Source organism: Carettochelys insculpta, chromosome 4 (assembly GCF_033958435.1).
Source record: "Carettochelys insculpta isolate YL-2023 chromosome 4, ASM3395843v1, whole genome shotgun sequence".
NCBI classification, from domain to species: Eukaryota; Metazoa; Chordata; order Testudines; family Carettochelyidae; genus Carettochelys; species Carettochelys insculpta.
This window is the reverse complement of record NC_134140.1, coordinates 83674887-83688869: the sequence shown is the minus strand read 5'-3', so window position 1 is coordinate 83688869 and position 13983 is coordinate 83674887. Positions and strand designations below refer to the sequence as shown.

Below are 13983 nucleotides of genomic sequence, written 5' to 3'. Positions count from 1 at the left end.
CGGTACTTAATGAAAAAAGATTTCCATTCATTCTTTGGTAGCTTTGCTTTCTGTCACTTGAAACTTACTCTCCAGAAGTTTTAAGAATAAATGAAGCATTACATAGCATTTTGGTACAATTTTGCCAGGAATAGGTCAGTGTTTTATAATATAATCCTTAAAAGACCTTTATTGCTTTTAATTTAGTTGAAGTATCACAATCTGTTTCTGTTTTGTCCTTTAAAAATACATAGGTATTTGCTTTTATTAAACAAGGGCTAGTCAACTATAAATTTCACTTTGAAATGAAAAAGTATAAATCTTCTCTAAATAATTAACAAGCTTAAATGCAGCTATTCTTTTTTTTCCCCCCCTAAAAAATCTTTGTTTTCTCTGATTTCCAAGTACAGCACAGAACTGCACCACTGAAACACTGTGCATAGGGGCATATTCAGAAAAGTGAGGAAAATGTTGTTTTAAAAGAAACCAACTAATTTTAAGTTCAAACATCTCAACCCTTTGGGCATAGTTAAAGGAATGCTAGCTGATTTGCCTCCTAATTTTCAACTATCATGTTTTGTTTCAAGTTTTCTATGGAAGGCTTACATTTCTAAAAAATATATATTTTTTACTTTAGCACCCCGAAATATTTAGAAATTGGTTTGATGTACATCAAATTCCTTTTCATTCCAATGCAAAATCTCGTTCTGAAGAACTACTTCCCTTTCTTTGTGAACAATCCGGAAAGAAATAGCCTTGACTGTTTGGGCTGGTTTTGTTTTAAACAAAAAGAATTCTGAAACATCTTAAAAGGTAACTATCAAGGAAAACTGAAGCCACATAGAAAACCAATTCTGTGTAGTGTAGGACTTGGTCACAGCAGACTACACATAAGGACACCCAAACGCTTATGTAAAAGCATCTTTACTTTCTAACTGCAAATAAGTTCATGCATACTCATACCAACCCAAATTTTGGAAAAGCAAAACTTCTGGGGTTGTAAAGTTTTACAATGTTTCATTGGCTCTCTTAAAAAAAAAAAGCTAACAGAAGTAGCTTTTCTGAGCACTGAACCTGGCACACCTGATAAAATGGGTTTAACTCAGTGCTTGTATGACTATTGGGTCCTTGTACAAATAATCCTGGAGTAAGAATATAAACTCTGATCTTATCGCTGCTGATACTATCTCCACTGTAGGTTTTGCTCCAAAAAGATGTCATAATGTTTTCTTTCCCAGTAGTTTGGACAAGTACACAGGGAAGTTTTATTTATCGAAACAAATAATTAAACAGGCATTCTGAGCAAATACAGAATTGGGATTTTCAAAAGCATATTCTACACAAACTCTGGTCACAGATCTCAAGGGATGGTAATATGGGGTGGGGACAGGGGAAGTGTCAATGATTAAATGAAAGTTGAATTGCATCTGTGTTTATCTTTAAAACAAAAGCATTATAGGATTAGTATTTAAACCACTTCACAATGGGAAATCAAAGAGCACCTTTCAAACATAAAACTGAACCCTCCCCTCCACCTCTCCAACAGCAGGCTAATATAAAAAGTCACCAAGAGTATGACTTAATAGGAATTTCTTGTAGAAATCTAACAACAATCTCTCTGCTACAGATTTAGCAGCACAATTGGTCTAGAATACCCATTTACACTTTTCCAGAACCATCACACACACCCAGAGAGAAAGTAGATTAAACTATGGGCAGTGGCTGTAGATGAGACAGGGTGCAGCGATGAACGGTTCAAGCCAAATAATCCTATGGCACATGCTAAACATGAAACAATGAAACACATACAAAACAGTGGAGCAACATGATTTTCTGACTTTTCCACAAAGATAAAATTAATACAATATTTTCTAAGCTAAAACTCTAACAATGTTTGCTTGACATTGTACATACACTAACACATTATTCTTACGTGGTTTTGCATTTAATATTTATATTCCTTTTGGCAAATGAGTGTTGGAAAATAAAATTATTTTTAAAATCGGCAAAGATTTCAAAGGCTTACAAATCTCTTCAAAATGTCGTAAATGGTTTCGAAGATATTTTGGCACAACAGGAATGCCTGAAAAGTTAATTTACTGTACCCATATACTTTCATAGTTACAGCTATCTATTCCTAGAAAGTTTTTCAGTAGTTGAAGTAGGTTTTTTGGATAATTTTTGTGTTAAGTATTTAGTTCAAAATACGCCTCTTCCTATATCCCATACCAGAGCCACTATCACTACCATCTTTTTAAAGATGAGACCTAATTATTCAAAAGAGAACAAAGAGGTGAACAAAAACTGTACAACGTGTCCTCTGAACAAAAACACTGATATAGTTCTGTACTGCATTATTTTCTTTTTCCAATGACTCTCCTCTCCCTACCCCACTCCAAGTAAATGTTTTAATATGTAGATATTGTAAAATCCAAGAACTCTTTCAATGTTTATAATATAATTAGAACGTGTGTAACAAGAAGCCCTCACATCTGTTAGTATTTTTTAACATTATGGCGCTCATTCAAGTGCAATCTTTATAGTGCTAATTTCACAGCATGTGAGGAAGTTAAGCCTTCAAACTGTGAATTTTACTGTAAACAATTTTAAACAAAAATGGCAAATCAGGTGATTAACTCAGGTAACTCAAACTGACTTTTCTTAACAAGTCTATTCAGAAATACATTTTAAGGAGAAAATAGCATTTTCTGCTTGATTATGCATTGTAAAATCCGCCATATCATAATGAGAAACAGAAACACTGCAAAATAAGAAGTGCAGCAAATAAAGTATTATGTTATATTGGCAATACATTTAAAAAAAACAGGAAAGTAAAACAAAGATTCAGCCAACAGTTTTGTTGAACTTTTTAATATTCACACAGGCCTTGTGGTCTAGTATGTCTTAGGATGCCCTCCTGGAGGTTTATTCCAACAAGCTAATGTAACATCTGAGCCAGATTTTTCTTCCTCCATTTAAATGAATTTTTGCTAATGTACATAGTCTCAAGCTTAGAAAAACAGAAATACTTGTGACCTACACAGGTGACAGAGGTTGGATGAAGAATGAATGGTCCTGTAATTTGTCACCACAGGGTGAAGTTCAACAAATCTCTTACCTTGGGGTCGATTTTCTTAAAGCTGGGGTCTTCTTCATCTACCTCAAAGCAGAGTTCAGAAGAGGTGATGGAAAGAGTGCCCTTCACTACTACTGAGGGGGCCACAAGCTGTGCTGATGTGCACAGGCTAACTGGACCTGCCAAAGGAGAAAAGCACCAATATTCAAAACATCCAAACGTAATCCTGCACAGACACAACCATAGGTTATTTATTTTCTAATTTCAGAATACAAGGCAAAACCACCAGAGATCTTAGTTTTAAAAAGGAAATTCTCGTTACTCCAGGAAGGATATGGCATAGGCTTACAACTGTTCTACAACGCCAAAGACTGAAGTAGCTACAGCTAAAACTGATCCATAAGGCAGAGAGGTGGTTTTACTGTTTGATTATCTCGTTTTCTCCTGACATATTTAAATTTTGAAATACTTATTAACAAGTAATACAGCAAATGAAGGCTTGGTGTCTCAATTTCAAATGGGGACATTAAGAATGTACAAGTTTCAATACAATTCTAGAAAGATGAACATAAGCAATCTGATTTGAAAGTTGTCCGGCTCAACCTTATAAAATGGATTCCGTCCCATGTATGCTGGAAACCTACTGTTAAAATTAAATAATCAATATGAGGGATTATAATGTACAATGTTTTTAACATGCTTTCCATTCCATTGTTAAATACTATTCGAGGATTCCAGATAGTGTTAATGTAGCTTGGGGACTGTGGGAATAAACAGCTGGAGGGTTGGTTTCCAACTGAATGAATTTTTACTGGAATAATCACATCTCCACAGGCTTATCACAGAGACAAATCAGACTACTAGTAAAACAATAGGCTCAGCATAGATCTGACAACACACAGCCTATTATATAAGACAACACATACAAGGGGAAAACAGGTTGAAGTTGTTATCCAACTGACAATAAAAGAGGGGAAAATGAAGTTATTTTGTGCCAACACTGTCATAAATCTTTATAAAAAATTGAAAATATGAAAGAGTGACATGTACAATTTTGAATTAATAAAGTGTCTATAAATGAGATACACACATTCAGGTAATCAACGTGTGAATAACTGCCAAAAAACTCAGATGAATTGTCATTTCCATCGATTGTTAGGAGGATGATGGTCTTTAATCTCACATCAATCTTAATGTGTGCCAGTAGGACAATAGCAGAGATGCTCTGCTGAGATCAGTGCAGCTTTGCCCTCTATTCCCAATGTACAAATACATTGTGTTTGCAGATGGGCATCAGATAGCTGCAAAACTGCCATGATTTCCCAAAGCTCATTCCCACAAATGGTTGAAATAAGCAACTATGTGTTCTTTTTGCTGTCTCCCTTTGCCCTCTGTATATTAGCATGTAATCCAGAAGAGAAATAACATTTTTTCAATCACTCTCAGACATTCAATTACAGGGTGAGCAGACAGCTGTAGAAGCTGGGGCAACTCAGGTCCCATAGAAGACCCCTGACAATTTCCAGTTCATTTCTAAGCCACACCACTTTATTAGTAAGGATTACTTCTTAATCCTATTGCCATTGTCAAGATTAAATAATTAAACTCCCCTTTCACCTCTATTACTGTATGAACGTATTACTAGAAACAACCAATGCATAATAAAAGAGAACGAAATGGGTGGAAGGCTGTTGAGCAGGAGGCTAGCGATAGACAGGAACAGAGTCCATTAAAAATTGCATCATGCTCCAATTACTTCCATTTTACTTTACTGATTTGTATATCGCTTGCTATATTTCCAACATTCTAAAAAAATAAAAGTGGCATACAGTTCAGACAATGGGTAAATGAATTGTCATGAAATATGATTTCCAATTACTTCGCACACAAGGTATCAAAATGGAAGATGTTACTGTTTATTTCCTAGACAGTCAGAATTTAGCAGGAAGAAGGGACATTCTTCTGTTATTTTAATGATTGTGGATTATGAGTGCACACAGAAATCCATGCATAAAGGAGTTTGAGTTTTCATGTAAGCTTGTGTTAGTCTTTAAAAAAATTGAGCTAATTTACAAGTTACAGTCCCTTAATATGGAGCTACTGTTTACCATTTAAACATTACAGGTTAAGGAAGCAGGCTTGCGCTATTTCGACTACAAAATATATCAAAGAGGCTGGCATTCAGCACAGTAAAAAGTAATTAACTTAACACAATTGACCATTTAACAGAGGAAAAAAGATATTAGCTATGAAGATACTTCTGGGATAAAGGGTGAAGGGAAGGGTTAGAAGAGCTGAAATCTTAATGCAGTAAACAGCTCCTTCAACAAAAGAGAAGTAACTGATTGTATTTTTATGGCTCAAAAAAAAAAAAAAAAAAAAGCAGAGGGGGGGTTCTCTAAAGCCTCCAATTAGAAATAACATAAGAATGGCAGCTATGTCCAGTGTTTTGAACAGTTAAAACTAGTTAAAGGTAGAAAAAGGAAGCTCTTGTTAATGAAAGGAGGATACTTTTTAATATATACTTTATTAGGAAAACACAAAAACAAACAAAAAACATCAGCACACCCTGGGGGAAAACAATAGGGTTATAATATCCTTAAAAGGAAAATTCACAACTAGGGTCTAAAACTAATCCCCAAACCTGGAAGTGCACAGAAAATTATTTTTCATTTAATTTCATTTTCTCAAGTACAGGAAAGATTATCATCTGTCTATCACAAAATATTACACACCACAGAAAAATACAAAAATAGAGCTAAATGGCCAATGAAACTAAGGATTTATGGAAGAAAACAAAGCTTAAATTACCAACTAAGTTCTCCAAATCCCTCTCTTCAATGGATGACAAGGTATCATCATCGCCTTCCAAGAGAATCTCACTCTCCGAGTTCTGATTTCCTAAAACCTGACTCTTGATGGACTGCTTTCCTTTGAGAAGCACATCTTCATCAGGAACTGAAAAGGAAGAGAAACACTGTCTATCAGCTCTCAGAAACAACAGTGACTGGCTGGAAAACAGCTTTTTGTGATGAAGATCAAAGAGGAGAAAACTGTGGCTGGGAGTAGGTATGCCAGGTAAGATTTCCTTCAATTTCTAACATTAAGGGGACAAGTGGCTAGCAGAGCTGGTTTTAATCCTATTAAACCTGCCTTGAAATAGGCAAGTATTTAATTTTGTTTTAGCTCTCCCAAAATTTGGGATGAGAAAACCACTGGACATTTCTCCAGAAGTTTAAAGGCTCTCCCTGGTAGAGATGGTTCTAGATTCTGCAGATTAACTTGTCTTTAAACGCTACATTTTAAGGGTCAATTTGTTTTAGGAATAACAAACAGGAAAGGGACACAATTCCTTTTCCAGTCACAGGGCTATGCCAAGCCATTCATCAGGTTTAAGAAAAAATCCCCATTAGAACCAGTGGAGGGGCTCCACTAAAACCTCACTGGCTTGATTTGACCTGAGACCCACAGCGACATCAGCAAATCCTCATAGGTTGCTTCGAGAGAGGGTCACAATCATGAACGCGTGAGCTGTGGCACCAGCAGCTTCTTTAAGTGCACATGCCAACCAGCATGGCAGGCTGGAAGCAAGAGCAGCAGTGGTGGCCCCTCGGTGACTTCCCAAGCCAGTGAACTAAAGCCTGGGATAAATGCTACAAGGAAACTGCTACAAGCCGACCAGGGCTGGCCTTGCTGTCTCCAACAAGCTGCAAAAAGTGGCAGCTGGAGAAATGAAGCAGAGAAGACAGGCAGCAGGAGACAGGATGGCAGGGGGAAGCTGCATTAGCGACTAGCTTCCACAGGCTCTCACAGGGTGCATGTGTTTAAATCTACTCTACTCACACCTCACAAGAGCAAAGATATTCTAGACTGTTACAAAAGCAACACAATTTAATTTTACACATACAGGCCTGTCAAAGACCAAAGTACCTTCGCCCTATCAACGTAACCCATCCAGCGGCTCTTTGATATATTATCCTTCTTCACACTGTGGATATTTATTTATTCGTGTTTCTTTACATCACTTTTTACCTTCTCTCCTCCACTCTCCCGCTCACCCCCCCCCCCACACACACAGTTTGCTAGCCCGTCATCGTTCATCTGATCTTTGTGTGCGCATAATGACGAGGCCAGTGAGTCAATAAACTTTACAAAACTCTCGGTGTTGCTAGAGGCTTTCAGAACACAGTTACATTTGATGACATTCCAAAAAAGAATTAATGGAAATAATTATTTCATTACGACATATCAGCTTCCAAAATGGCTGCGACTTATTAAAGTTTAAAATACCCAACTAACTAGTAATAGCAAGACACACTTGGATATCTAGAGATTCACTGAGGTGGGGCATTTATTTTAGCTCCTCTTGCAAATTAACCCTTTGATTAGTATTTTTATAATGTCATATTTTATTGTGACTAAACTCAAACTTAATATACCACATATCAAAGCATTTTCCAATTTACTGTGGAACTACAGGTCTTAGGAATTGGAGTGGGAATAAAGATCTGAAAAAACAAAAGCTACATGCAAATTTTAGTAACTGGAGACACACACCCAGGCTTACAAACATGGAGAAGAGTGAAACATTAAATAAAATCTCACTTTTCAGAATTCTACCTAAACATGCACCTGCTTTCAAAAGGACCTATGAAGAGAAGACAAGCAAATTCTGAAAGACCAGAGGATTTACTAGATTCCAGTCTAGATTATTAAACATGCCAAATTGAAAAAAAAAATCCTCATCTTTAGCATTCCTCCCCAAAAAAAACATTTTATGCTATACCTTCTAATTAAATATTTTGTTACAGCTAAGCAAACATTAAATTAGTGTAATAATATATATATTATATCATGCCATACACAGTTTCTTTCCTCTTTCTGGAACAGACATGAATACACACCAAGGATGGACAGAATATTTCCAGTATTTGTATCTCTATACTCCCATATTTAAATCTATTTATTTACAGCTCACAGATGCAACAGATAGGAGGGTATGGTTCATTACACAAAAAAGGTACATTGTGCTCTAGATACAAATGTACTGAAGGTAGGAAATATCAGTGCATACAATTCTTTAAACAACTAAAATTCACATTTATAATTGTATATAATCTGAAGAATAAATTATTGAATGAGAGAGCACCTGGCCACGCTTTTTTTTTTTTTTTTTTTTTTTAAAGAAACACATGCTTAATATGATCAAGCAACTTCAGCACATTGCATTCTCTGATTATTGCCAGAAAGGATTTGAGGTTCCACTGGCTTATTTTAAAAAAAGTTAATCTGCAAACATTTACAGAAGAACGCAATCCCTTGTGGCAATATACCGTGTCTTAAATTGTTTCAGTAAATATATGTATGCATATTGCAAATAATAAAGTATCCAATTAAGTGGAAAATAAAAAGCCCAGTTTATGTTTAGGCCTTCAGTTTAAAAAAAATGGATGTTTAATTTATAAATCTCATCTTTGCATGACAATTTCTTCCAGACCAAATCACTTTGTCACATTATGCACAGGACCTTGTTTACTTGGAAAACATTGTGAGTGCACTTTTGCATACCATGAAATATTTTGTATTAAAATGTATCATTTCATACAACTAAAGAAAACTCAGTCTCTGGAATTGTTCAACCTAAGTTGAAAACAGTCCTGTCACAGAAAATATGCAGCTGATATTTAGAAAGGTATCCTGTAATTAACTCCCCCTTGAGGATTTTAAGTTAGCAGCAGTAAAATTACCAACAGTATTCTAATGCACACCACATGCACTTGTGTTCAATTCTCAATGGTGTAATAGTACTCTGACAATTTTCTTCTTAATTAAAAAAAAAATTCTTAAGTACAAAATAAAATATAAATTTTAAAAGCTTTTAAAATGTTTATCTGTTATTTTATAAGGCATGCTGGACTGTACTTTAAAAATCTCCATTCACAAGTAAATGCCAATATTTTACCTCTCTTTGGTACATTCTGCCTTAACTGAACTTCTCCATTTAAAAGTAAAATTGTATCTGTTGTCCATGTAAGAATTAATCCTAAAGTCAAGATCTGTGTGAACAACTTTTAAACACAAATCAAGCAATTTCTGGCCAAGTTACGAATGTTTTCTTCACTCATCATCATCAAGTAAAAAATATGCTACCCATATCAAGGTAGGTAGGGAATTGTAAATGTAGATTAGATATATAGAAATCAGCTCCTCCTTTCATCTCTTTTCCAATTACTGGGATTTCATTTTTCCATACAAGCTAATATTTTAAATAATTTTAACATTATATCACTATGGATACACCAAAAGGAAACTACTGAAGCAAAAAGCACTAATGGAAGATTAGCAGCTACTGGTTGCTTTAATCCTTGTGGGCATTTTAACTTCTGTCATCTCTCCTGACCACTCACTCTTGGTTTTTCATGTATGTAGATGCACATTTGTATGCACAGAAATTTTAAGAAGTGCTTGCTGCGAAAGGCAGAAAACCAGAATATAACAAAGCATTTTTGTTAACACTCTGCTACCCCAAATACCAGAATATGCATAGATAAATATACATATGCATGTGTGTATTTACACATTTGTGCACAGACAAAATATATTGCACAGATGCAGAAAATCTAGACTTAGCTTTACAGTTATAAGACCTATTGTGCAAGACCATGCATGATACATATATATCTTGTCTATACATACACACGTCCATACGCATAGATACACGACTATATATTTGCATATTCAGCTTAGTCAAATGATAACAAATGACACCTGAAAGAATTATGATGTTCTACCTTCATCAGCAGCTAATATTCTCCATCATGAAAAATGTACATGGTGAAGTAGCAATCTCTTAAGAAACAGGAACAAAAAGCATTCCCTATAGCAAAAATTCAGTAATTTGCATCATACTACACTTGACTCCATATTTACGTCTCCAATCCTGCTAATACAAATCTCTGCAAGCCTGCTTGAAGTTCACTGGTGGAATTTGAGCCGTAGGCTTCAGTCTGCAGTTTAGTGTCCATACGTTTACGACTTTTCAGAATGATAACACTTCTCCAACTTATAACCAGAGCCCAGAAGTCTACACTGCAGTGCCCGAGTCATCTGGTCAGCCACAGGTTTCTCTTTGCAGTGTAGACATGCCCCAACAGGTATAGCTTATACATTTTGTGCACCAAGCTACTGAGCAGTGGCATAATACTTATCTAGCACAGTAATTATTCCATTATTTAAAACACATATTCTTTCCTCCTCTCCCATATTCCTGATCTTGCAAAGAGGTGTGTGGAGGCATATTTTTTAATTATGCTGGGAATGCCTATTGATTTCAAGGCAGGAGCCTAAAATCTTGACTTATCCTGTGTTGCTAGCCACTTATCAAGTTTCCATAAAACTAGGCTTAGGATTTTTGTAATGGGGGAGGATAATTCTTGTTTATCACTCATTTATATTCATGGTTTAAGGTTAGCAGCTACTTAATTTAAAAATCAGTTTGATAAACCACGAGAAAGCATTATAAAACTGACAACTTTATGGCAAGTTATTGATTTCTGACAAAGTGAAAAAATAAAGGAAACTTTTAAAAAGCTAGTATGGTACTACCCATTTAAAATAATTTCATTTTAGAAAAATAATTTAAAAACTAATCTCCCCTTCTTTTGCTACCAACACTACTTCATGAAAAGGAAATACTGAAAATACAGTGCTCTTCCGTACAATTTTATTTTTACATTTTTTGATTGAGCTCAGAAAAATAAAAATTGGCTAGTCAGCTTTGGTTTCACTTTCTACTGAATTTCACAATAATGGTGTGATAAACACTGAAGATTGCGCCAGAGTAAGTTGACAGTACTGCCATCCTCTATTTTAATTCAAGCAGGGGTGGTTTTTTACTGACACATTTGCACAAATTTCATAAAAAGTATTTTCCATCAACTAGATTTTGTCAGCCTCCTTTCATAGATGATCTTTTTTGAAGTAAATTAATTTAAAAAGTTCAATTTTGCTGGATGTTGCCAATTTCCATAAAGCAAATTCAGTTTTTATCCCAATTATTTTAAAGTACTTGCGGTTTAATTTCTAAAGGGGAAAAAAAACAAGATAATCCTCTTTTCCCACTTCCCATGTGCGGACACACATTTGAAGACTGACTTTTATAAATAACCATTTTGGAGGTTCTTTCCTCCTCTTCCTTTGAAAAATTACCTGAAGCCTTTTTTCCCAAGCAAGTTAATGTGAACTTGGGAAGGGCAATTAAATTGTCAGAATTAAAAATTTGTTTTTAACTAGAAGGTAGCCAGAAGTACAGTCATGGGGCTGGTATTGATTGCCTGAACAGAGAACATTAGTCTTTAGGTATTTACTCTGCCACCTCTACACCAGAGGCTCTCTTTCAAATCTAATCAATCCATGGAAAAGATGGGTTCTTGCTATGAAAACATATAGCTAGGTTGCAACAGGACTGATTTTTGTTGCTGCTGTTCTTCGTACGTTTACTGTAGAATGTCTGATTCTTTCCGAATCTATTTTGCCACTTCACAGCATTAGCACTCTTTCACTGAGAGTTCTCTGAGGCAAGGACTATACTTTGAACTACTGTAATCCAAACAAAAGTAGATACCACCTACCTTAATATTGGTACTTTAGTTGAAAAATAAAATGCTTTTAAAAATGTTTAATTTTTTTTCATTTTTTATACTTAAACATTTCTCTTAACTGTCCTATCTTTTAGCAAATCCCATAAATTTTATGCTAGAGTAGGCTCCACTACTGGGTGGAGGGCAGGGCCTTATTCATTATATCAAAAGCTTATTTGGTTTAGAGAAGTACATATTTAATTGATATAGAATAATTCATGATACATTATTAATGAGAAACCATGGAACAGGAGAACAATTCCATTGAGAATTCTGGCATAATCCTACCTCATGAAAGCATAGCTAGAAAGGGTCATCATCAGAATCTCCCAGGGATAGAATTATCTGCATAAGATGTTTTTGTGCGTGTATAATGCTGTTTTCTTTCATTACTTCAGAAGTCTGTGTTCACACTTATGATTAGTTAGCCTCCTTCTACCTAAATATATTACTAAGTTGACTTATAGGGCATTTCTCTCATGGAAGGTTTTCCTTTCTAACTTCTTGTTTATACATACTGCAAATAAAATTGTAAGTAATTACTGCTTTTTGTCATCCACTTATCAGTGAAGTATTACAACTACTAAATACCGTGCTTCTCATCAATATGAAGTTTTTATATCGTTGTATATGAGTACATAAGCCTTCAGAAATCACAGGTGGCTAGATTTATGTTAATTTATGAAATATTAATTATGGCATTAAAACACAAAATTAATAACCCCAAAAATAAAACACAGGTTTGCTAATTTTTTTAAAAAATATTTAAAAAAAAAGAAATAGCAGATGGAAACTTTAATCAGCTCTATTTTCTTTAACCTTTATGTATTATCAAAAAGTGTTACTCAGACTTATATTGAAAAGAGTCTCTCTCCTATGTGAATCAGACAGCAAAAACAGACATAAAAATGGAGTTTGGTTATGGAAAAATGTTATTCATCTCTCCAATTGGTAGGATTGCATTGGTCTGTGTTTAATTACACAGGGGAAAAAACCTCTAAATAAAGATCTGCTTCAAAGCATTAGCAATTAAATATAGATGTGTATGTGTGTGTGTGTATATATATGATCCGAATATGAATTCAGAATGGTAAGAGAATCTGTTTTATTGAACCTGCACATGGTTTTAAAGGAGGCAGTTCTTTCTAATGTAAGGATCATTAGCTTAAGAAAAAATCTTGGGCCCTTGAAACTCTTAGTGTAGAAAAATACCACAAAATTAAAAAACAAGCCCCAAAGCAGAAGTGGCCTAATTAATTCTACATCTTGTTTCTACTTCTCCTATAGTAAAAGATGGAGAGCTCTGGGACCATTATTGTTTTTAGATCACTTTATTGACTATTCTCTGTATGGTCATTTATTTTAAGGGACTGATGTCACATTTGGCACTACATCTGCTGACATATTGTAGACATTTTCCTCCAGAAATGGCTCTTTAAGGTTGAGTGCAAGAGGTTAAGATGCTTGGCTGAGGCCAATCTTTAAGATTATGATGCTCTTCTGGAGCCACACAATAGTCTTAATGATTTTAAATTGGTGTTAATTGAGAAAGAGAGAAGCAACAAATTCATATTTTAGAAAACAAAAAGAACAATGTTGCTAAATATTTTAAAAGAAATATGGCTCATGAAAACAAACATTTTGTGGTTTAGCATATTCAGCTTTAATGATAGCCAATTAATTTTAAATGGAAATTTTTTTCCACCTAATGTATCTCAATTAGCTCTCAACGTCATAAAACGGTAAATATAAGTACCTGATCAAACTAAATAAATTTTAAACCCAAAGGAACAATCAATGCCCTGCTTATTTCTTCCTTTAGTTTACATGGGCTTCCAAAACACTTAAAATTTCAGAGATACATGTTATAATGGAAACTGAGACATATATAGATCTTTCCCCAATACAGAAATTCAAATATAAATAAATAAAAATGCTGAAATGCTATTCCCCATCTCATTCCCATATTACATCCTAGCAATCACTGCTTGGACTCAGCCTTGCACTCGGGCATTTGTTAACAACTCTTTCTCGCTGGATTCTCGTGCTAAAATGTAGGAAATAGAACTATAGCAGGATTTCTGATAATCTGTAATGCTTTGTAACTGCTTTCCCTTTTACACTACAGCTAACTGAAACAAATGGTTGAATTTTTCAGAGAAATATTTACTATTCAATTTGCTAAAAGAAAAAAGAACACCAAGTAATTACTTCCAAAAATATTCAGGGAGTAGTGGCAAAAATTACATCCATATCTGTTTCAAAATAATGAGAATTGCATATACAAAC

The 13983-nt window shown here is 34.7% G+C and overlaps 1 protein-coding gene across 8 annotated transcripts in view; it reads right to left on the bottom strand.

Annotated features, from left to right (window-relative positions):
* Positions 1–13983, bottom strand: part of LRBA (LPS responsive beige-like anchor protein) — a 657226-nt gene that overhangs the window by 317148 nt on the left and 326095 nt on the right. For all 8 annotated transcript variants that reach the window (XM_074993191.1, XM_074993193.1, XM_074993194.1 and 5 more), the window contains exons 39-40: positions 5867–6013; positions 3098–3234 (exon numbers count right to left, since the gene is read on the bottom strand). In XM_074993191.1, the coding sequence (XP_074849292.1) occupies positions 3098–3234; positions 5867–6013 (284 nt within the window). The remainder of the gene's footprint in view (positions 1–3097; positions 3235–5866; positions 6014–13983) is intronic.